At 39.5% G+C, this 22160-nt stretch overlaps 1 protein-coding gene across 1 annotated transcript in view; it reads right to left on the bottom strand.

The window, feature by feature from the left end:
- The window catches only part of si:dkey-11f4.7 (piezo-type mechanosensitive ion channel component 2), a 293659-nt gene that overhangs the window by 222756 nt on the left and 48743 nt on the right, over positions 1-22160 (bottom strand). The window contains 2 exon segments of the mRNA XM_052605318.1: positions 14241-14324; positions 14831-14990. Coding sequence (XP_052461278.1) covers positions 14241-14324; positions 14831-14990 — 244 coding nt within the window.

The following is a 22160-nucleotide window of genomic DNA, read 5'->3' as shown; positions in this document are numbered from 1 at the left end:
GCTTTCTATATATATATATATTTATGGTATTATTATTTTATTTTTTTTGCAGCGGGGCAACTCAAGAATGTTGGGCACACAAGTACTGTGGCTCTTTTGCCCCATGGCCAAGATGGCCAAGCCAACATCAAAGTTAGTTCACTAACTTTTAATTCTAGTTATTATTATTTTTCTTGCTGCAAAATTTTTGGACACTAACTCCTCCTAGACCGTTCAAGCTACATACTCCAAACTCGGGTCAGACCTTCATACTGTTCTGACTTCGTGTGCTATATCTTTTCAGACTGGTTTGAGTTACGGTTTTCTTAAAAATTAATATTAAAAATCATAAAAATCATGCTAGAATCAGTAAATCATACTTGAACATGGTAAATCGTGGTATACTATAGTAAATCATGGTAAACTATGGTAAATCGTAGTAAATCATGGTAAACTATGATAAATAATTCTAGAATCAGTAAATCATACTTGAACATGGTAAATCGTGGTATACTATCATGGTAAACTATGGTAAATCGTGGTAAATCGTGGTAAACTATGATAAATCATGGTAAACTATGGTAAATCGTGGTAAACTATGGTAAATCATTGTAAACTATGGTAAACCATGGTAAATCATGCTAGAATCATAGTAAATCATACTTGAACATGGTAAATCATGGTATACTATAGTAAATTATGGTAAATCATTGTAAACTATGGTAAACCATGGTAAATCATGCTAGAATCATAGTAAATCATACTTGAACATGGTAAATCATGGTATACTATAGTAAATTATGGTAAACTATGGTAAATCATGGTAAACAGGCACGTGCACACATAGACATCAAAGGTGGCTTGAGCACCTGCCCTTTTTATTCCTGGAGAGAAAGTGCCCTTTTTTCTGTTTTTTTTTTTTTTTTTTTGAAAAAAATAATATATATTCCTGTTTGCGCACAGCTTCCCTGTCAAACAAATATATTTACTGAAGAATAGTATAAATATCAGGTCAGGCATTCTGAAGCGCTCATTGACCACCAATACACCCCTCCCCCCCAACTCCCTTCCCCCCTGCGCGCAGCGGCGCACATCGGAACACATCAGATACACAGACACACACCTGCAGGCAGCAGCAGCCCCTCCCAGCAGTGTTTTTCTTGGCTTGTGCTGAGGTGAGTGGAGCTGGTGATGAACAAAAGATTAAAATACCAGTGCCCCGAATAATGCTCGAATTTACTGCTGATTAGCCAAAGGCAAATATAACTTACTTAACCTGTGTTTTGCTAGCATGCATGCCTCATGAGCTACTAGATTAGAGCTGTGTAAGGGATAATCGCTATACATTATCCTCCTGCTTATTACCTGGCTACCTACCAAATAAATCAATAATTTGACACAAAATATTAAAAGGGAGTTTATTGATTTAAACCCGATTGTATTGCTTCCGCTAAAGAAAATAGTATGCTCCGTCTCTACGGTTAGAATCCTGTGAGTCCATAGCAACTCTCTGTTTTTCATGGCAACGGTCTGTTATACTCCGCACAGCGGTCTGTTATCAAGAAATAACAGACCGCATTCTACATTGGAGATCAACCAAGCCAGGGGCGTAGATTACGCGGGGGACACGGGGGACGTGACATTTTTCAGTCAAATGTTTTCCCATACATGTTTTCAAGAGCTGGTGTGAACAAATATAGATTTAAACTCAAAGAGACAGAAAAGTCTGCGCATGACCTGATATTTTATTCGGACACAGAAGCGCTAAACACTCCTGTTTGAAAACAGTTGTTTTGACAGAAGAATTTAAACTTTTGGAAACATGAAGACATTAATATACGATTGCGACAATATATGGTTTTTCAAGTAATCTCCAGCAAGTGATAAATACAGTATATCAACAAAACGTCTCGGGTTACTTGAGTGTAACCCTGTTCCCTGAAAACGCGGGAACGAGATGCTGCACTCAATAGCGCTAATGAGAACATTCTTTGTTCGACCGGTTGCGAAGCACGTGTGTCAAACACGCCAAGAATTGGCTTATATAACCTCGGTGAAAACGTCATTGATTACGTGCACCTGCAGGTTATAAATAGACGTGAAACGGAAACATCCCCAGGTTACCCCTTTGTCTGAGAAACGTCCGGGCACGTCGACAGTGCGGCATTGAGGCGCAGCATCTCGTTCCCGCTTTTTCAGGGAACAGGGTTACACTCAAGTAACCCGAGACGTTCCCTTTCAAAAGCTACTCTCGATGCTGCGCTCAATAGCGCTAATGGGAATGAGAATACCAACGCCGCCGCACTGTAAGTGTCCGGACCCCCAAGGTTGTGTAGTGTGTGCGCACAAACATCGAGGAGGTCTCAGATATGACTCTGAGATGTCGACTCAAGGACATGCGAGCCCGGAGTAGCATGGACATCCAAGCTATAGAATCTGACAAATGTGTGCGGAGAGGACCAACCTGCCGCATCACACACATGCTGCAAGGGTGCACCTCTTGCTAACGCCATTGAAGATGCCACCCCCCCCGGTTGAATGGGCCCTAACGCCTAGAGGCGAAGTTTGACCATGCGCCTCGTAGGCTAGGGCAATAGCATCCCTCACCCAATGTGAAATCGTTTGCCTGGTGGCAGCCGACCCCCGGTTGCGGCCCCCATGGCATATTAAAAGTTGCTCTGACTTACGCCACTGGCTAGTGCGGTGGACATAGATCTGAAGAGCACGTACTGGGCACAGTAAGTAAAGTCTTTGCTGCTCCGGTGACGTGAATGGTGGAGGAGAGAAAGCTTCGAGAATGACCGGATGTATGGTCGAGAAAGGAACTTTTGGAAGATAGTTAGGGTGAGGATGCAAAATAACTTTGACTCGCCCAGGGGCAAAATCTAAGCAGGATGGCAGGACTGACAAAGCCTGTAAATCCCCAATTCTCTTTAGAGAGGTAATGGCCATGAGAAAAAACATCTTTAGAGTCAGAAGCCTGTCAAGCGCTGATTCTAAAGGTTCGAATGGGGGGCCAGCCAACCCTTCGAGCACTATGGCTAAATCCCATGAAGGGACCGTAGCTCTAGTGGGTGGCCTCAACCGCTTAGCCCCACAAATGAAGCGGCAATTAGAGGGTGCTTTCCCACAGAAATCCCATCAATCAGACCGTGGCAAGCCAAAATAGCGGCCAAATAGGTTCTGAGAGTACTAGGGCCTGTGCCTGAGGACAATTTCTCTTGCAGAAACTCCAGTACTGAAACAATTTGGCAGTGAGCTGGGTCTACATGGTGTGTCATGCACCAGTCCTCGTAAACACGCCATTTGAGGGCATACATTCTTCTAGTGGAGGGAGCCCTAGCACTTAGAATAGTTTCTATTACATTTGCTGAAAGGCCAGCATCTCTTAGTTAGACATGAAGGTTCCAGAGCTCGGGCCGGGGATGAAATACTGTCCCCTGCGCCTGAGAGAGAAGATCTCTCCTGATCGGAATCGCCCACGGCGAGCCGTCGAGGAGGGATATTAGATCTGAGAACCAGACTCTGGTCGGCCAACGGGGCGCTATCAGTAAGAGGCGAGACCCCTGTTGACGGACCTTGGCCAGGACTCCCGGGAGCAGAGCGATCGGAGGAAAGGCGTAAAGACGCAGTCTGGGCCACGTATGGGCCATAGCGTCCAGACCCAGGGGAGCTGGATGAGTCAGAGAGAAGTAGAGGGGACATTGTGCTGTCTCCTGTGTGGCAAAGAGGTCCACCTCTGCTTCGTAAAATCTTTCCCAGATTTGACTCACTACTTCGGGGTGGAGTTTCCATTTCCCGTGTTTCACAGCTTGTCTGGACAGCAAGTCTGCTCCCACATTCATATGCCCAGGAATGTAAATCGCCTTGAGGGACAGGAACTTGTCCTGTGCCCAAATCAGGACCTGCTGCGCTAACTTGTTAACAAGCGACGCGAACGCAGTCAGAAACCGGGGTCTGAACCACATAGATAGGGTACGAAGCCCCTGGCGCGTAACCCTTATTTGCCTCTGGGGATTGGCCCTTGGATGAAATCCCCTGGCTCTGAGCCACAACTGAAACGATCTCATGTGCAACAGGCCCAAAGGTATCACCGTGGATGCAGCTGCCATGAGACCTAAAACTTTCTGAAAACGATGAACTGTGACTTTCTGGCCTAGCTTTATGTTCTTTAGGGTGTTTAGAATGGATTCAACACGTGCAGGAGACAGCTGTGCCTGCATTACGACCGAGTCCCATACCACCCCCAAATACGTTGTCCTCTGGGAGGGTGAGAGAATGCTTTTATTGGCGTTGAGTCTCAACCCCAGAGATTCGAGATGAGCTAGAACGACATCCCGATGTCGAAGCGCTAGCTCCTGAGACTGAGCCAGAATCAGCCAGTCGTCTATATAATTCAAAATGCAGATGCCCTGGAGTCGTAGAGGAGCCAGAGCTGCATCCATACATTTTGTGTTCGTGCGGGGTGACAAAGCTAGGCCGAATGGAAGAACCCGATACTGGTAAGCTTCGCCCCCGAAAGCGAACCTCAGGAACTTCCTGTGTTGTGGCAAGATTTCGATGTGAAAATAAGCGTCCTTGAGATCGATAGTCACAAACCAATCGCCTAACTGTATCTGAGACACAATCATCTGGATTGTCAGCATTTTGAACTTGTATGTTCTGAGGTAGCGGTTTAACCCGCGAAGATCTAAAATTGGACGCAACCCCCCATCTTTCTTGGGAACAAGAAAATACCGGCTGTAATAGCCTGACCGTCTGTCTGGCAGGGGAACATGTTCTATGGCCCCTTTTCCCAGCAGCGTTTGCAATTCCTGTGTCAACAAATGTGCTCGTTCCGGTTTCACGGAAGTGGATACCACGCCGTGGAAACGCGGAGGACGATATGCAAACTGAATCCTGTAGCCTTTTGCTACGGTATTTTGCACCCATGGGGAGATATTTGGCAGTAGCTTCCACGCTGCCAGTTTCTCTGAAAGGGGCAGTAATTTTGACACTTTGTTTTGTTGGGGGGATGTTAGATGTCCGGTGTCCTGAAATGTGGCAGGAGGCAACAGAGCATTTAACATTTCGATGGAGGCCGCTGCTCCCCGAAACACCAACGGTGGCGGAGATTGTACAGCGGCCCCATGGGGGTGCCAGGAAGGAACATCTACTTTCTGATAGAACTTTTCGTGCCCCTCCCTGGGGGGGCACACCCCCACGTTCCAGGTCGCTTGACCGTCAGGACTTCTTTTTCGATAAAATAATCGTCCTCAGATCTGGCCTCTTGCTGGGCTGTTGAGCTCGGCGAGCCGCTCCCCAGTCCCTGCGAGGAGGGGGCACACGGCTTGCCACACTCTGCTTCTGCGACTCTCGCTGCAGAGAGACCGGATTGGGTCGGGGCTGGGTGGCCGACAGCCCTGACGCCTGAGCACGCCGGAGAAGAAATTGATCAAAGGCTTCAGCGTGTCTCTTGGCCTCCCTGAACCTAGTGACAACTGTATTCATGGAGTCGCCAAATAGGCCAGAGGGCGACACTGGAGCATCAAGGAGGAACACTTTGTCTCTATCTTTGATGCCTGTGAGGTTGAGCCACAGATGTCTTTCAGTGGAGACCAGTGCAGCCATAGAACGGCCAATGGCACGGGCCGTCTGCTTGGTCGCACGAAGAGACAGATCTGTGGCTCGGCGTAACTCTGAAAACGCAAATGTATCTTTTTAATTGTGTGTAGTTGCATCTGATCAAAGGTGCATTTTTATTCATTAGCTTGGGTTAAACTAATTTTACTTTGTTGGATCAGCAGCTATGCTAATGATGTCTGTATTTTGTTTCTATGTTTCGCCACGGGATTTACATCCCGTGGTAACTAGGATTTACACAAGCTCCAGTCTGGATCCAGAACACCTGAGAAGAGATGATGCTGACCCTGAGAGGACCACAGATGATGCTAACCCTGAATCAACAAAAAGAACTAACAATTATTGCTAAATGTGTGACTGAATCATATAATAACTTAATTGATAATATTGATAGTTCATCGTCTAGCTGACTACGTCTTGTATTATTATTATTATTTTTTTTTTTTTTTATTTATTTTTTTTTTTTTCTAAAATCCTGTCAAATGTGCACAAACTACTAGCTACTACTAAATATCGTAGAAACATAATTTTCTGTAAAGTTGCTTTGTAACGATTTGTTTTGTAAAAAGCGCTATACAAATAAACTTGAATTGAATTGAATTGAATCTGGGACAAAGGGGAGAGATCGATGTTGGGATGTTTCTTAATGTTCTCTTCCTCTTGTGGCCATTCTAATTTAAGCCTGGCCACCGCGTTAGTCACGACCTCGAGAAGCTCCCCAAACGCTTTATGTATATGTATATGTATATGTATATGGGTGTATATATATACAATTTCTGTCCCCCTCACTTCTGAAAAGATGGCTACGCCCCTGAACCAAGCCATGTAATAAAATAAGTTAATAAAATAAGAACATCCCCAGTTAGTTAATGACTTGCATCAAAAGTCTTTCCCCCTGAAAATTAGAAATCTAAATTGGTGAATCTAGAAGAAATCTACAGATGCAAACAGATGGAGGATAGGCTACACTCTAAAAAATTTAGTAAATCTGAGTAACTGCATCTGTACATTAATAAATAAAACTGAGTAGAAATAAGTTAACATTAAAAATAACAATATTTATGAATTAACTTTTTAATTATGAACTTTTTTTTTATTTCCTTTAAATCTGAGTAACTGCTTCTGTAGATTAATAAATAAAACTGAGTAGAAATAAGTTAACATTAAAAATAACAATATTTATAAATTAACTTTTTAATTATGAACTTTTTTTTTATTTCCTCTAAACCTTTATAAAATAGTATTCCATACAACAACAAATACATACATGACATTGGCTTTTATAAAATTTTATTTAATTTTTACTCAGTTATTTTGGTAAGTTTAATTCAAAGAATCAAGTAAGATTTTCAGAGATTTTATTAAGTTAATTAAGTTAAATATTTACTAAGCCACATAATATTTTTTGAGTGTAGTAAACAAACTCCATCTAAATGTGGATTTTGAAGGTTTTATTTGATGATGGTGATGATACAGTCCTCCCTCAAATGTGAAACTAAGTCCTTGTCAGTCACCATCAGTTATTGTGTATGTGTACATGCATAGCAATAATAATATTAATGTATTTGATTAAAACATTAAGGCAATTCAGTATTCTGATGCTTAGTTGTGTGAAGCTAAAAAGTTATTTTGCTTGTGAAACAAAAAGTATTTAAAAACAATTAATTTTAATCATGCTTGCAGTGCAGGGCCAGGCAGGCAGCATAATGCAAAGTTAACAAAATAGCAGCAACAACCCTATTCAGTTTAGAGTGAATATTTGTGTTGATTTAAAAGTGTTATGTGTTCTGATAACACCAAAATAATTAAAATGATGTAGTGCCTTGTGCAAAAAAAAAAAAACAAATTATTAGTAAAACACCCCCCTCTGCTTGATGCAGTTATTTTGGTTATTCTAAATATATACTTGAAGCTAGTAGCCTAGCACATTGTGGGATGGTTTCCTTTGCTGCTCCATAAACCTAGTGAATACTAAGGAGACCATGGTTTCTGTGTGAACTGGTTATTTTGTAGAGATCTTTTGAAAATTAGAGTTTGAGGAAAAAAAAAATTATTAACTTTTTTTTGTTTTTTGTTTTTTTAAAGTCAGTCAGTGTTGCGTTAATATATATACTTTTTTGTTTCAAAAAAGAAAAAGAAATACGTAATTATGAGAAGTGCCCTTTATTTCACTTGAGCCCCTGCCCCTCAAAATGTCTGTGCACGTCCCTGATGGTAAACTATGGTAAATCATGCTAAACTATGGTAAATCATGCTAGAATCAATAAAATCATACTTGAACATGGTAAATCGTGGTATACTATAGTAAATCATGGTAAACTACGGTAAATCGTGGTAAATCATGGTAAACTCTGCTAAATCATGCTAGAATCAGTAAATCATACTTGAACATGGTAAATTATGGTATACTATAGTAAATCATGGTAATCTATGGTAAATCGTGGTAAATCATGATAAACTATGGTAAATCATGGTAAACTTTGGTAAATCATGCTAGAATCAATAAATCATACTTGAACATGGTAAATCATGGTATATTATAGTAAATCATGGTAAACTATGGTAAATTGTGGTAAATCATGGTAAACTATGGTAAATCATGCTAGAATCAGTAAATTATACTTGAACATGGCAAATAGTGGTATACTATAGTAAATCATGGTAAACTATAGTAAATCGTGGTAAATCATGGTAAACTATGGTAAATCATGCTAGAATCAATAAATCATACTTGAACATGGTAAATTGTGGTATACTATAGTAAATCATGGTAAACTACGGTAAATCGTGGTAAATCATGGTAAACTGCTAAATCATGCTAGAATCAGTAAATCATACTTGAACATGGTAAATCATGGTATACTATAGTAAATCATGGTAAACTATGGTAAATCGTGGTAAATCATGGTAAGCTATGGTAAATCATGGTAAACTATGATAAATCATGCTAGAATCAGTAAATCATACTTGACCATGGTAAATAGTGGTATACTATAGTAAATCATGGTAAACTATGGTAAATCATGGTAAATCATGGTAAACTATGGTAAATCATGGTAAACTATGGTAAACTATGGTAAATCATGCAATCATAGTAAATCATACACATGGTAAATCATGGTATACTATAATAAATCATGGTAAACTATGGTAAATCGTGATAAATAATGGTAAACTATGGTAAATCATGGTAAACTGTGGTAAATCATGCTAAAATCATTAAATCATACTTGAACATGGTAAATCATGGTATACTATAGTAAATCATGGTAAACTATGGTAAATCGTGGTAAATCATGGTAAACCATTGTAAATCGTGGTAAACTATGCTAGCCACGTGGTAAAAGCATGCTAGCATCATCTTAGCAACATAATAATCATGCTAGCAAAATGCTAATAATGCTAACATGATGCTAGTATAATGCTAATAATGCTAGCATGGTGCTCGCATTATGTTAGTCACATGCTTACCATGCTTGCATGATGTTAATTTTGTTATCATCTTGCTAAAATCTAGCTAACCGCACCCTAGCAACCGAGTGGCGAGTTTTGCCACTACAAGCACCACTTCACATTTTCTTCAGGAAATGTACACTCTAGTTATTATTAAGTTGGCTTGAGATTTTTATCTATCTATCTATCTATCTATCTATCTATCTATCTATCCTAAAAATATGCTAATCATGCTAAAATCAAGCTAGCAACATGCTAGTCGCATGCTAGTCATGCTAGAAACATGCTAGCAACATGCTAGTTGCATGCTAGTCATGCTAGAAACATGCTAGCAACCTGTTAATAATGCTAAATTAATGCTAGCAACATGTTAGTCGCATGATAATCATGCTAGAAACATGCTAGCGGCATGCTAATAATGCTAAAATCATGCTAGCAGAATGCTAATCATGCTAAACTCATGCTAACAACATGATAATCATGCTAAAATCACGCTAGCAACATGCAAGTTGCATGCTAGACATGTTTGAAAAATGCTAAGAACATGCTAATCATGCTAAAATCATGCTAGCTACATGTTAATCATGTTAAAATCATGCTAGCAAAATGCTAGTCGCACGCTAGTCATGCTAGAAACATCCTAGCAACATGCTAATCATGCTAGAAACATGTTAACGACATGCTAGCAACATGATAATCATGCTAGCAACATGATAACAACATGCTAGTTGCATGCTAATCATGCTAGTCGAATGCTAATCATGCTAGAAACATGTTAGCAACATGCTAATCATGCTAGAAACATGCTAGTCACATGCTAGAAACATGATAGCAACATGCTAATCATGCTAGCAACATGCTAGCAACATTCTAGTCGCATGCTAATCATGCTAGAAACATGCTAACAACATGCTGGTCAAATGCTAATCATGCTAGAAATATACTTGCAACATGTTAGTCATGATAACAATATGATAGTAACATGCTATTAACATGCTAATCATGCTAGAAACATGCTAGCAACATGCTAGTCGCATGCTAGTCATGTTAGAAACATGCTAGCAACATTATAGTTGCATTCTAGTCGCATGCTAGTCATGCTAGAAACATGCTAGCAACATGCTAGTCATTGTAACAACATGCTAGTAACTTGCTAATCATGCTAGAAACATGTCAGCAACATGCTAGTAGCATGTTAATCATGCTAGAAACATTCTAGAAACATGGTAGCGACATGCTAGTCATGGTAACAACATGCTATTTGCATGCTAATAATGCTAGAAACATGTTAGCAACATGCTAGTCATTGTAACAACATGCTAGTAACTTGATAATCATGCTAGAAACATGCCAGCAACATGCTAGCAGCATGTTAATCATGTTAGAAGCATGCTAGAAACATGGTAGCGACATGCTAGTCATGCTAACAACATGCTATTTGCATGCTAATCATGCTAGAAACATGCTAGCAACATGCTAGTCATGCTAGAAACATGGTAGTGACATGCTAGTCATGGTAACAACATGCTAGTAACTTGCTAATCATGCTAGAAACATGTTAGTCGCATGCATTCTTTCTGTCAAACTAATCTATCTATCATTCTTTCTTTTGAACTAATCTATATCATTATTCCTAACTAAACTATCTGTCATTCTTTCTAACTAATATTTCTTTCTTTCTTTCAACTAATCTATCAATCTAACTTTAAACTATAAACTTCTAACTTCTTTAAACTTCTTCAAACTTTCCGGTCAGGCTTTCTCAAGCCAACTTAAAGTTTGTCTCAACAAACTTTTCTTTCTAGTTTACACATGAAGTTGCACTAATAATGCAGTACTTAATCACGTATTAATGCATATTAGTTTACCTGTGTTATCTGGAAGTTGAAATTCAGGGCTTTGGCTCATTGTGGTAATTAACATATCAGTTAAAGTTTTTCTAGTAGTAGTTATTAGGGAATTAATTCACAAAGATATATATAATTAATAACAATTCATGTATGAACTAATATATTAACCAGACATACTCTTAATTAATTCCTAATGTGGTAATAATTATTGAATAGTTTAGATAATCATGAGCTACGCATTAATTCAGTATTATCTGTGCATTAGTTAAGCATGAATTACAGTCCTCCGTGTTGTAAAGTGTTAACAAGGGTCCTTTATGAATGGTTCATTGAATCATTAGGCTTGTTCAGCTTGAAGTGGATCATCACCATCGGACTGATCGATGTGTGACGTCAAAGAACCACAAGAGCTTTAGAGAGCAGACGACTCCTTGTGCTTTTGGATCACTCTCGCGGTACTTTGATGTCATACAACGATCGGTCTGTGCAGCACCACTTCAAATCCAACGCGACTATAGCCAGTGGTTCAACGTGCCAATGGCTTGTGCATTATCTGTGCATTAGTTAAGCATGAATTCATGCTTATTAGTGTCCCGTATTGTAAAGTGTTACCGAACCCTTTACTTCACTCCTGAATGACTCAACCATTTTAAAGTATCAAACGAATTAATAAATGACTCGATGACTTAATCATCAAGTCATTTACCACCACCTACTGGTAGTTTTAGTTTATTATTTAGACTATCATTTCATTAAAGAAATCATTTTATATTTTCATAGTAATAATAAGAAAATTAAGAAAATCATTAAAGTTATTGTTCAATTCTGTCATTATTGGGGAAGTGGCCTAATGGTTAGAGAGTCTGACTCCCAATCGAAAGGTTGTGAGTTTGAGTCTCGGGCCGGCAGGAATTGTAGGTGGGGGGAGTGCATGTACAGTTCTCTCTCCACCTTCAATACCACGACTTAGGTACCCTTGAGCAAGGCATTGAACCCCCAACTGCTCCCCGGGTGCCGCAGCATAAATGACTGCCCACTGCTCTGGGTGTGTGTGTGTGTGTGTGTGTGTTCACTGCTCTGTGTGTGTGTGCATTAATTAGATTAATTAATCACCACAACATGTAATTAATTAGATTACATCTTTGTAATCGCTTACCAGCCCTAAAAATCAGTAATAGGGCCAGATTTACTAATGTTTTGCACCAGCGTATGCCTCCTTTGGGGTTAAACAACTACTGTCAGGATTTATTAAAGACACAAAGTGAAAAAAAGAGTATTTGAATGAATCATGTAACATGCTTTACTAAGATTTACTGTAGTCAGTCATTAATTGACATCCAAATAAAAGCTTTTCCTAACCCATTTTGTACATGACATCAGTGATTTAAGAAAACATTTCTGGAATCTGCATCTGAAATGGCATTTATCCTCCAAAGCATACAGAAGAATTTGTATTTTTTTATTTAGAATGCCTGGAATTTTTAGCTTTAATAAATAAATCTAATCTAATAAATCAATGTGCATGCACTCTGTGTGTGATTTGGTGATATGGCCTAGCCTACTTGAAAACATCAGATTGCACATCATTACAACAACACTTACCATATTATCACAGACGATGCTTTATATTGCACACCCCAACCTTGACTTGAGTGGAAAATGAAATCATCTTCAGTTGTGCATGGCACACACTTGTTTGCACATGAGCAAAGGTCTTTTTATGAGCCTAACTTGCAACCACCATTACTATTTTGTAGTTAAGTAACAAATATACTTAACGGAAATGTATTAGAGTAAAAGTAAACATTTTAATGAGGAAATGTGGTGGAGTAAATGTAAAAGTTGGCTGAAATATAAAAATTCACGTAAAGTACAGATACTTTTCCAAAAATTACTTAAGTACTGTAACTGTTTGGACACATGCACAGTTTTTATTATTTAGCTGTTAACCAAAACATATTTAAGTTATAGTTGTACAATGGGTGTATTCCCATTAAAACTGGATGAAATGTTAATGAAAAACAGCTCCTTATTAAGTACCCCACCCTTTTTTCAAGTATAAACTGTTATTTTAATGTGATATTACACAACTGGTTTAATTTATCATATATATACAGTTAGGTCTATATATATATATATATATATATATATATATATATATATATATATATATATATATATATATATATTTGGACACATGCACAGTTTTTATTATTTAGCTGTTAACCAAAACATATTTAAGTTATAGTTGTACAATGGGTGTATTCCCATTAAAACTGGATGAAATGTTAATGAAAAACAGCTCCTTATTAAGTACCCCACCCTTTTTTCAAGGGATCATTTGCCCAATGGCCTCTGACCATCATGGCCTCCAAACAATCCCCATATCTGCTGATTGGCTTCATCACTCTGTCTCCTCTCCACCAGTGAGCTGGTGTGTGGTGGGCATTCTGGCGCAATATGGCTGCCCTCGCATCATCCAGGTGGATGCTGCACACTGGTGGTGGATGAGGAGATAACCCCCTGACAATGTAAAGCGCTTTGAGTGCCTAGAAAAGTGCTATATAAATTTAAGAAATTATTATTATTATTATTACTATAAGGAATTGGACAGTTGACTCTAAAGCTTTTTCATGGACACGTGTGGGCTATTCCTTTGCTATTTCTACATCAATTAAGCAGGTACAAGTTATGGAGTTGGTTCCAAGTGTGCCATTTGCATTTGGAAGCTGTTGCTGTGAATCCACATCATGTGGTCAAAGGAGCTCTCAAGTTAAACAGAAAATTGTTAGGCTTCAAAAACAAAACAAATCCATCAGAAAGATAGCAGGAATATTAGGAGTGGCCAAATCAACAGTTCGGTACCTTCTGAGAAAGACCGCACTGGTGAGGTCAGCAACATAAAAAGGCCTGGACGTCCATGGAGGACAACAGATATGGATGATCGGAGGATCCTCTCCATGGTAAAAACCATATATTATAGGTGCTTTGCCTAGCCAGCCAGTTGAAACTACACCAGAGTATTGCAACGCCTTTTTTAATTACTTTAATGATAAAATAGTGTAGATTAGACTGTTATTCTGTTCATTTGTTATACTTTATAGATAATAAATGCCTACCTAGCAAACCTCAGGATGGGTTATGTCATCAACCAACAACCTTGTAGTAAGGGATTAAAAAAAGGCCTGAAAATATAACAAACCTGCTTTATTAACTATTTAGTAAATAAGAGTCTACTGCTTGCATCAATTAGTGGCAATGTTTCACAACCCTCATCCACGTGCCTGCCTTGTGAATTTATTGTCAATGAGATGATATTGAAACATTATACCTTACCTCTTTTCTATCAGGTGAGAAATGGTGAGTCTCGGAGAAGCTGGATAGAATGCTGGTGGATTCATCATAAGTTTCCACATTTTCCTGAACATAGTATACAGTATTCAGGTTACAAATGCAGACAATTATATAAACATGAACACAACCTCATATACAATTATTCATTTTGTGTTTTAAGCATTCCAGAATTAAATCAAATCCATGTTAAACGGGTTTACTCCATGGTATAGTAACTCCTAGAAATAATAATTGAAGTCATATAGTCCAGAGTTTATTGGATCTCCAGAGGTTAAACATTGGATATGCTAGAATGCTAATTCTTAATCCTGCACACTTTGTATGTCTCCCGTATCTGACACACTGAGTTTAATTTATATGGAGATGTCTCATAGTGCACAGCTAATCAGAATCAACTGCTTTACTTACTGATTCTGTCAGCTTTTTGTTTTAAAGAAACAAAACAATACTTAATGATTACTAGGCAGGTGTTCTAGAGTTAACTCTGCAAAAAGATGGCCCTCCAGGAGCAAGTTTGGACATCTATACTGTACCATGTTTTGTGGCTGCATGGATGAAGTGCATTATATTACCTCCATAAAAGTCCACTTTTGTAGTAAACTCATGACTGAAAAATACAGCAGTAGGAGCACCAGTGGGTTAACCATTGCAGGCCAGCCACCATCATCATTCAGCACCAGGATATATGGTTCTGACATGTTGGTCTGGATAAGCGCTGTCAAACCAAACAACCTGTTAAACAGACAGAAACCTTAAATGCCAAAAAATTACAAAATTACCAGTGGTTGGTTTGCAAGAAGAGCATTATTGAGCACCCATGTCTTAAAAAAGTACTTTGTAATTTCACTAATGTCCTAAAATGTAACCTTAATTGTAATAATCAAGTGTATTCTAGAGCAGTACTTCTGTTAAAATATGTTCATTATGTCCTCAGTTGTGTAATGCTGTACTGGTTTCTGTGTTATGCATATGTGTCTGCCACAAGTGGGCACTAAAGTGTAAGCTACAGAAGACGCGTTTGCTTTATTATGTTTGTCCCATTTGATTTACGGTTCTCTCTTACTGATGGCTGTCTGACCGTGAGAATGATGTGTCAGCAGCTAGAAAAATAAATATGCCAAGAACGGCTTAAGATGATTCATCTCTATCGTCCACTTTTTCCTCTGAATGCAACGCACAAGTGTAGCACAACTTCTCATAGGTATAGCAATGGGAATAGCCATTGTTATGTCAGCATTGCCAGACTTGTGTAACATTATTTTAACCCCTTCTATCCTAAAGGCATATTAATAATTGCCATTGGCACACTTAAAGGTACAATTTGTAAGATATTTGCAGTAAAATATCCAAAAACCACTAGGCTAGTGTTATATATTTTGTCCAGCAGATTACTAACGATATCTCTAATGTTTTCAACTACTTGTAAATCATGATAAAATTCCCATTCTAAACAGTGACACGGGGCAGTGCAGTCGCCTTTAAATAACATTAGATACCCTCTGTTACCGTTTGTAACCTGTACCTTTAAAAGCAAGGACTTATGAATGATTGAATGGTACATCCTCACCGCCCCTGGGATTGTGCCATTGATTTGATTCCGGGTGAGCCAATGCCTCGTGGGAAGATTTATCCCCTGTCCTTACCCGAACATAAGGCCATGGAGGAGTATGTGGAGGAAGCCCTCAAACAAGGTTATATTGTACCATCTAACTCCCCTGCTGCCTCAAGCTTCTTCTTTGTGATGAAGAATGACGGAGGCTTGCGGCCTTGCATAGATTATTGAGCACTCAACCAGATCACCATCAATTCCGATATCCTCTTCCCCTCATCCCAGCCGCCCTAGAACAACTCAGAGGAGCCACTGTATTCACTATATAGGCCGCCACAGTCCTTGTAATCTCATCTGCATTCATAAGGGAGATGAGTGGAAGACGGCATTTGTAACCCCAACTGGCCACTACAAATAACGGGTCATGCTGTACGGCCTTGTCAACACCCCCTCCATCTTTCAAGACCTCATGCATACAGTGCTCTGGGAGTATCTCAACCGCTTTGTGATCGTATATACTGATGACATCCTTATTTACTCCCGGAGCCTCGCAGAACATTGCGTGCATGTAAGATCCGTCCTCACAACACTCCCACCTCTTCCTCAAAGCATTCCATCAGTCCTCCATTCACTTCCTGGGTTACATCATTAATGAAACTGCTATCCACATGGACGAGGTTAAGATTGAAGCCATCACCTCCTGGCCACAACCCTCTACCATCAAAGAACTCTGACGCTTCCTAGGATTTGCAAACTTCTACCATCAATTCATCAAAGATTACAGTACCATCACCAGTCCTAAAACCAGTCTCCTCTGTGACAAGCCCAAGTCTCTGTCCTAGACTCAAGCGGCCACAAAGCTTTCACCACCCTAAAACAGGCCTTCACCACCGCTCCCCTTCTGGTACATCCGGACCCTGAACTCCCTTTGGTGGTTGAAGTGGATGCCTCCACCACCGGAGTGGGAGCGGTTCTCTGCCAGCGGCAAGGTTCTCCTCCTTGACTCCATCCATGTGCCTTCTTCTCCAGAAAGCTCAGCCCAGCTGAGAAAAATTATGACATTGGAAACCGTGAGTTACTGGCCTTTAACCTGTTAACCTGATCCCCCATTATGGGACTCACAGCTGAAAGTGCTCTACCTAACTTATAATTGTAACAGTTTCCTACTTCAGTGTGTTACAAACATAATTTTGGTGTCTTTAGAAAGAAGACCCTTTGGGCTTTACTTTTTATCAACCAGATTTGATAATGCTCAAAAATATTAAAACTTATAGACACTGAAGTGCCATTTTTATTTGATATAAAAATACATGAAATGAGTCCTGGAGCAATCTAGAAAAGTAATGGGTTGAAAGTTACATGTCTCATGAGTTTCTATTTCAAATCTGAATAATATTTCATGAAACATTTGACCCCCGCCCCCCAAATATATATAAAAAAAAATTTACCAACTGTATTGAAGGCTTCTACAAACTATTTAGTCATTAAACATACCACTGCATAGTTTTTTTTTTTGTTCAATTATTAAACACTAGACAGAAACTTAGACATCATATAAGTGATTTATTTGATCACTAGAAAAATACAATACGAATATTTTAAGAAAAATAAGAATAATAAGAAAAATTCAAAAAAGATTTAACTTTGCATGCCAATTACCAATTACTCTCTCTATTTATATAGACGTGTTCACTTTGATAGCTGTGGTCATACAGTAAAAGCAAATTGATTTGGGCTGATTTGCACTCAAACAGATGGTAATCATGCAGATACGTTCACATTCAACATAAAACACACTCTCAACAATATAAAAACTGCTAAAAAATAAAACAAACAAAGAAAAAGACGATTGCTATAAGTTCTGCCTCCATCAGCTGACAGGTACGTCGAAGCGCGCGTCACGAGCCATCACGAGAGAGCACCACAATTATATTATACTATTATATTAATAATATAATATATTTTGCCTATATTTCATTCATTCTTTTTTCCGGTGGATCATCTCATTCAGTTTGTGACACTGTAAGCTACAAAACCATTCCGTTTTTTTACTACCAAGACGCAGTTTCTGAGCTTGAGTTATTCCATAACGGACACAAACAATTCTGTTGCTAAAGAACTGAAACATAAACAAAGGAATTATGATCCATATTAAAATGTTATTCCTGTGTTTATGACTCGTTATTACGACGAATCTGGTATGTACAGCATTTCTATTGTTCATGTTTTTATGTGTACTGCTTACACAAATGTAGCAAATACAGTCTTTATAAGCTTTCCATTGAAAAAGAGCAATCTGTCGTCGATGCTTGAGGCTTAGATATTTATAATGATATATAGTTTGTCAAGATTAAATTTGTCCCGTTTTATTTAATCTATTCGTAAACACTGGCATGTGCAAGGTGAGGTGCATTGAGGATTTCCGCGTCGAGGTGCTGGTTAAACTAGTACTGGAGGAATGGCGCCACTGGCTTGAGGGGGCAGCTCATCCATTTCCCATCCTCACGGACCATAAGAACTTACATTATCGTAGAGAGGCCAGACAGCTGAACCCCCGCCAAGCTCGATAGGCACTTTTCTTCACCAGATTCAATTTCTCAATCTCTTACAGACCTGGACCTCGAAACATCAAGGCAGATGCCCTGTCCCATCTCAATGCTCCCGAGGAAGGTATGGAAGAACCCGCAAATTTAATACCCACTAAACTTATTTCCAGCCCCATTCAGTAGTCCTCACTGCCAGTCACCGCGGAAGTCCCTTCTGCTGCTCTGCTGGGCTGCCCACCAGGATGTTGGTATGTCCCACATAACCAACGCACTGTTACTGTTTTACTGAATTACTGTTGCCTCATTCCCCTACAGGGTCTGCCCACAGCCCTAGAAACTGCTGAACTCCTTTATCAATTGGGTATTCCGCCCGTTTGGTCTCCCAGAGGACATAGTGTCAGACCATGGGCCCCAGTTCATCTCCCATGTATGGAAGGCTTTCTTTTCTCTCCTAGGTGTGACCGTCAGACCGTCAGAGCGGAAAATACAGGAGATAAGAAGGTTTCTCCTGACTTTCTGCCATGGCCAGCAGGTCTCCTGGAACCAGGGCTAACACCTTTCTAATGCTTATTCGGTTACCAACCTCCTCTCTTCCCCTGGTCTGGGGAACCGTCTGATGTGCCCACTGTAGATTACTGGTTCTGGGAGAGCGAGAGAGTCTGGGATGAGGCCCATCACCAACTCCAATGGGCAGTGCGCGGACAGAAGATGGCAGCTGACCTTCGTAGGACACCTTCTCCGACCTACCAACCTGGACAGAAGGTTTGGCTATCGACCCGAGACATCAGACTGCACCTGCCCTGCCGGAAACTCAGTCCCAGATTCGTCAGCCCCTTCACTTTCCTGTATCGGATCAATCCCGTCACATACAAGCTCCAGCTCCCTCCACAATATAGAATTCACCCCACCCTCCATGTGTCCCAACTAAAACCCTTTTACCCTCCTGTGTCCACAGAACCTGAACGGACAGAGGAACCCCCTATCCCATTACTCCTGGAGGAAGGAACCATCTATAAGGTCAAGGAAATCCTGGAATCCTGGCGGTGTGGGGGTAATCTCAAATACCTAGTCGACTGGGAAGGTTTCGGCCCGCAGGAACAATCCTGGGTCCCGAGAAACAATATTCTTGATCCCACACTTCTGGAGGATTTTCCCACGGACCATCCGTGAATGATCCGTGCTCTCAGGAATTGTAGGTGGGTGGGAGGGATTGAATGAAAAGCGCTATCTTCTACCCTCAATACACATGGCTGAAGTGTCGCTGAAGTGAAATGTCTCTACAGTCTACTCACAATGCTTTTTTTGCTTTTGAAGGAGATGAGATGGAATTGGATCAAGCGGGCAAGTTGTAGGGTGATTAGAAAGGATGAGTTTTGACACTTCTGCCTCAGAGAGTGAAGAGAAGGACGTAAATGAGTGTAAGTTTGCTGGTGATATGAGCTTGACTGATTGTGGTGTGGAAATTTGTGCACTAATGTGTTTAATTTTATTAATGAAAAACGTTGCAAAGTCGTCAGCTATTAGAGATGAAGCAGGAGGAGGAGGACAAAAAAGTGAGGAAAATGTTTTAAAAAGCATGCGAGAGTTAGATGAATTGTTAATTTTGTTATGGTAGTATGTCCTTTTAGCAGAGGAGACATTAGCAGAGAAAGAAGATAGGATTTTGATATTTATAAAATAGGATATAGATATTTTGGATTTCATAAGAGCTACACATTCCAAAAAAGTTGGGATAGGTAGCAATAAGAGGTCGGAAAAGTTAAATGTACATATAAGGAACAGCTGGAGGAACAATTTGCAACTTATTAGGTCAATTGGCAACATTATTGGGTATAAAAAGAGCCTCTCTCAGTGGCAGTATCTCTCAGAAGTCAAGATGGGCAGAGGATCACCAATTCCCCCAATGATGCGGCGAAAAATATTGAAGAAGTATCAGAAAGGAGTTTCTCTGAGAAAAATTGCAAAGAGTTGTGGAAGATTTTTAGTAGTAAGGTTTTAATTAATCAAGTATATAATCAATGAGAATCTAGCCATTTTTGTTTTAAGTTATTATTCTATTAAAAGCTAATAGAAATTTGCCTACGCCCTGGAATGTACCAAACTGATAAGAAACACAGGGTCAGATATACATTGAGGGCCTGCGTAAAGCAAGCAGAAGGCCTCTCCTCTAGGGATGTATGAAATGTGTAGACTAAAGATAAAGTTGTTGACTATGTGGAACCGCCCCATATCATGGATAAAAGGAAAAAACAAATAGGATACGGGAGATCTTCTTGCCAGGAGCTCTCGACTTTGTTTTGCGCAAAATAAAGTCTTTTCTTCTGAGAGAAAAATCCCTGACTGAGTTCGATTCTTTGGAGAACCGGCAAAATACACCACATATTTGGCACCCCAGATGGGACTGGAAAGGAGCAGAGTGGACGACTGCTTTTGAGCTGACTGATGAACAACACACACACACAGTGGTGGCCACCATAGAATAAGGTAAGCATTTTTGCTTATATAATTAGTGTGTGTTGTTGACTGGTCAGTTCTGAGTGGTAAGGACACTTAAAATCTGCTCTTCCAAATTTAGAAAAATAATAGGATATCTAAATTGAAAAAGGGGTTTTACTCCAGAAGAAATAACTGCATGCACATATTTGGGTTATTAATAGGAAAGCCTTGGAAGGTAACCTTGATTTAAAACAAAAATGGTGTAGGCAGAAAGACATTGCATGCTGTGGGTCTGTGTTTATTGGATAGCTGTGACCTAGGAAAGGGCAGTGATAAACGGATAAGCAGATTAGTTAAGGAATCGCGAGGAAAAGTCCCACGGATACCGCTTTGAGAAAGTATAAGTGAAATTCTCGAAGGACTGAATAGGTGGGCCCTTAAGGAGCTCTAGGTGAGCTGTGTTTTGTTGTGTGGATGTATCTGTGTTCGGACAAATGAATGTGTGAGCAAATAAATTCTGTGTTGGGTGGGTAAAAGTTGCGCACCATTCATGGACTGTCACTTCAGGGTGGCTGGGTGGAGTTGGACGCAACGGGTATCCACTTGAGAGGGATGAATGTATGACAAGCCTTGATAATAAAAGTATAATTAATGACTGATTATCCCTTAGATCAAGGGGAAAAGTATGCGAGAATAAGCACTCTGGCTCAATAAAGAGTGCAGAAAGTGTGAATGAGTTGAGGAAAATAGTATCAATAAAGTTTGAACCAAAATCTATAATGGATTTTTGCATTTTGGATGTCTGTGTGAAAGGGGAGAAAAATTTCTGAGCCCAGTACAGTGGGAGTGAGAGCAAGGGAGGAAGTTTCCACATTAAAGTTGTATTACATGGGTGGACAAAAAAGGAAAGAGAAGTAAAAATAAAAATAAAGAATTATTGTTAGAAATAGTTATCTAAAAAGTGATAATAAAATAGAGTAAATAAAATAGACAGTTAAATAATAATAAAAATTAAAAAAGTGTAAACGCATGAGACAATAAAAACTGAATTCAAAAAGGTATGACACATAATAAAGAATAAAAAGTAGGGGGAAATGGTTAAAAAATAGTTAAATTCAGTGAGAGGGAAAGAAGAGATTGTAACCAAGTTACTATATAAAACTAAAAAGTTGATTTTTGGTGGTAATAATATAAATAAAGATATGGCAACCACACCAGTGGAAATCATTGGATTAAAAAATCCACTGTGTAAAGAGCAAATAAACAAAATCTCAAAAAAATGGCAGAAGAGAACAAAAATATGACGACAAAATGGCCAAAGGAAGGGACATTTGATGTAGCATTGTGTGAGGAAATGGAAACTCTGATAAA

Source organism: Carassius gibelio, chromosome A9 (genome assembly GCF_023724105.1).
Source record: "Carassius gibelio isolate Cgi1373 ecotype wild population from Czech Republic chromosome A9, carGib1.2-hapl.c, whole genome shotgun sequence".
NCBI classification, from domain to species: Eukaryota; Metazoa; Chordata; class Actinopteri; order Cypriniformes; family Cyprinidae; genus Carassius; species Carassius gibelio.
This window is presented reverse-complemented; position numbering and strand designations above follow the sequence as displayed.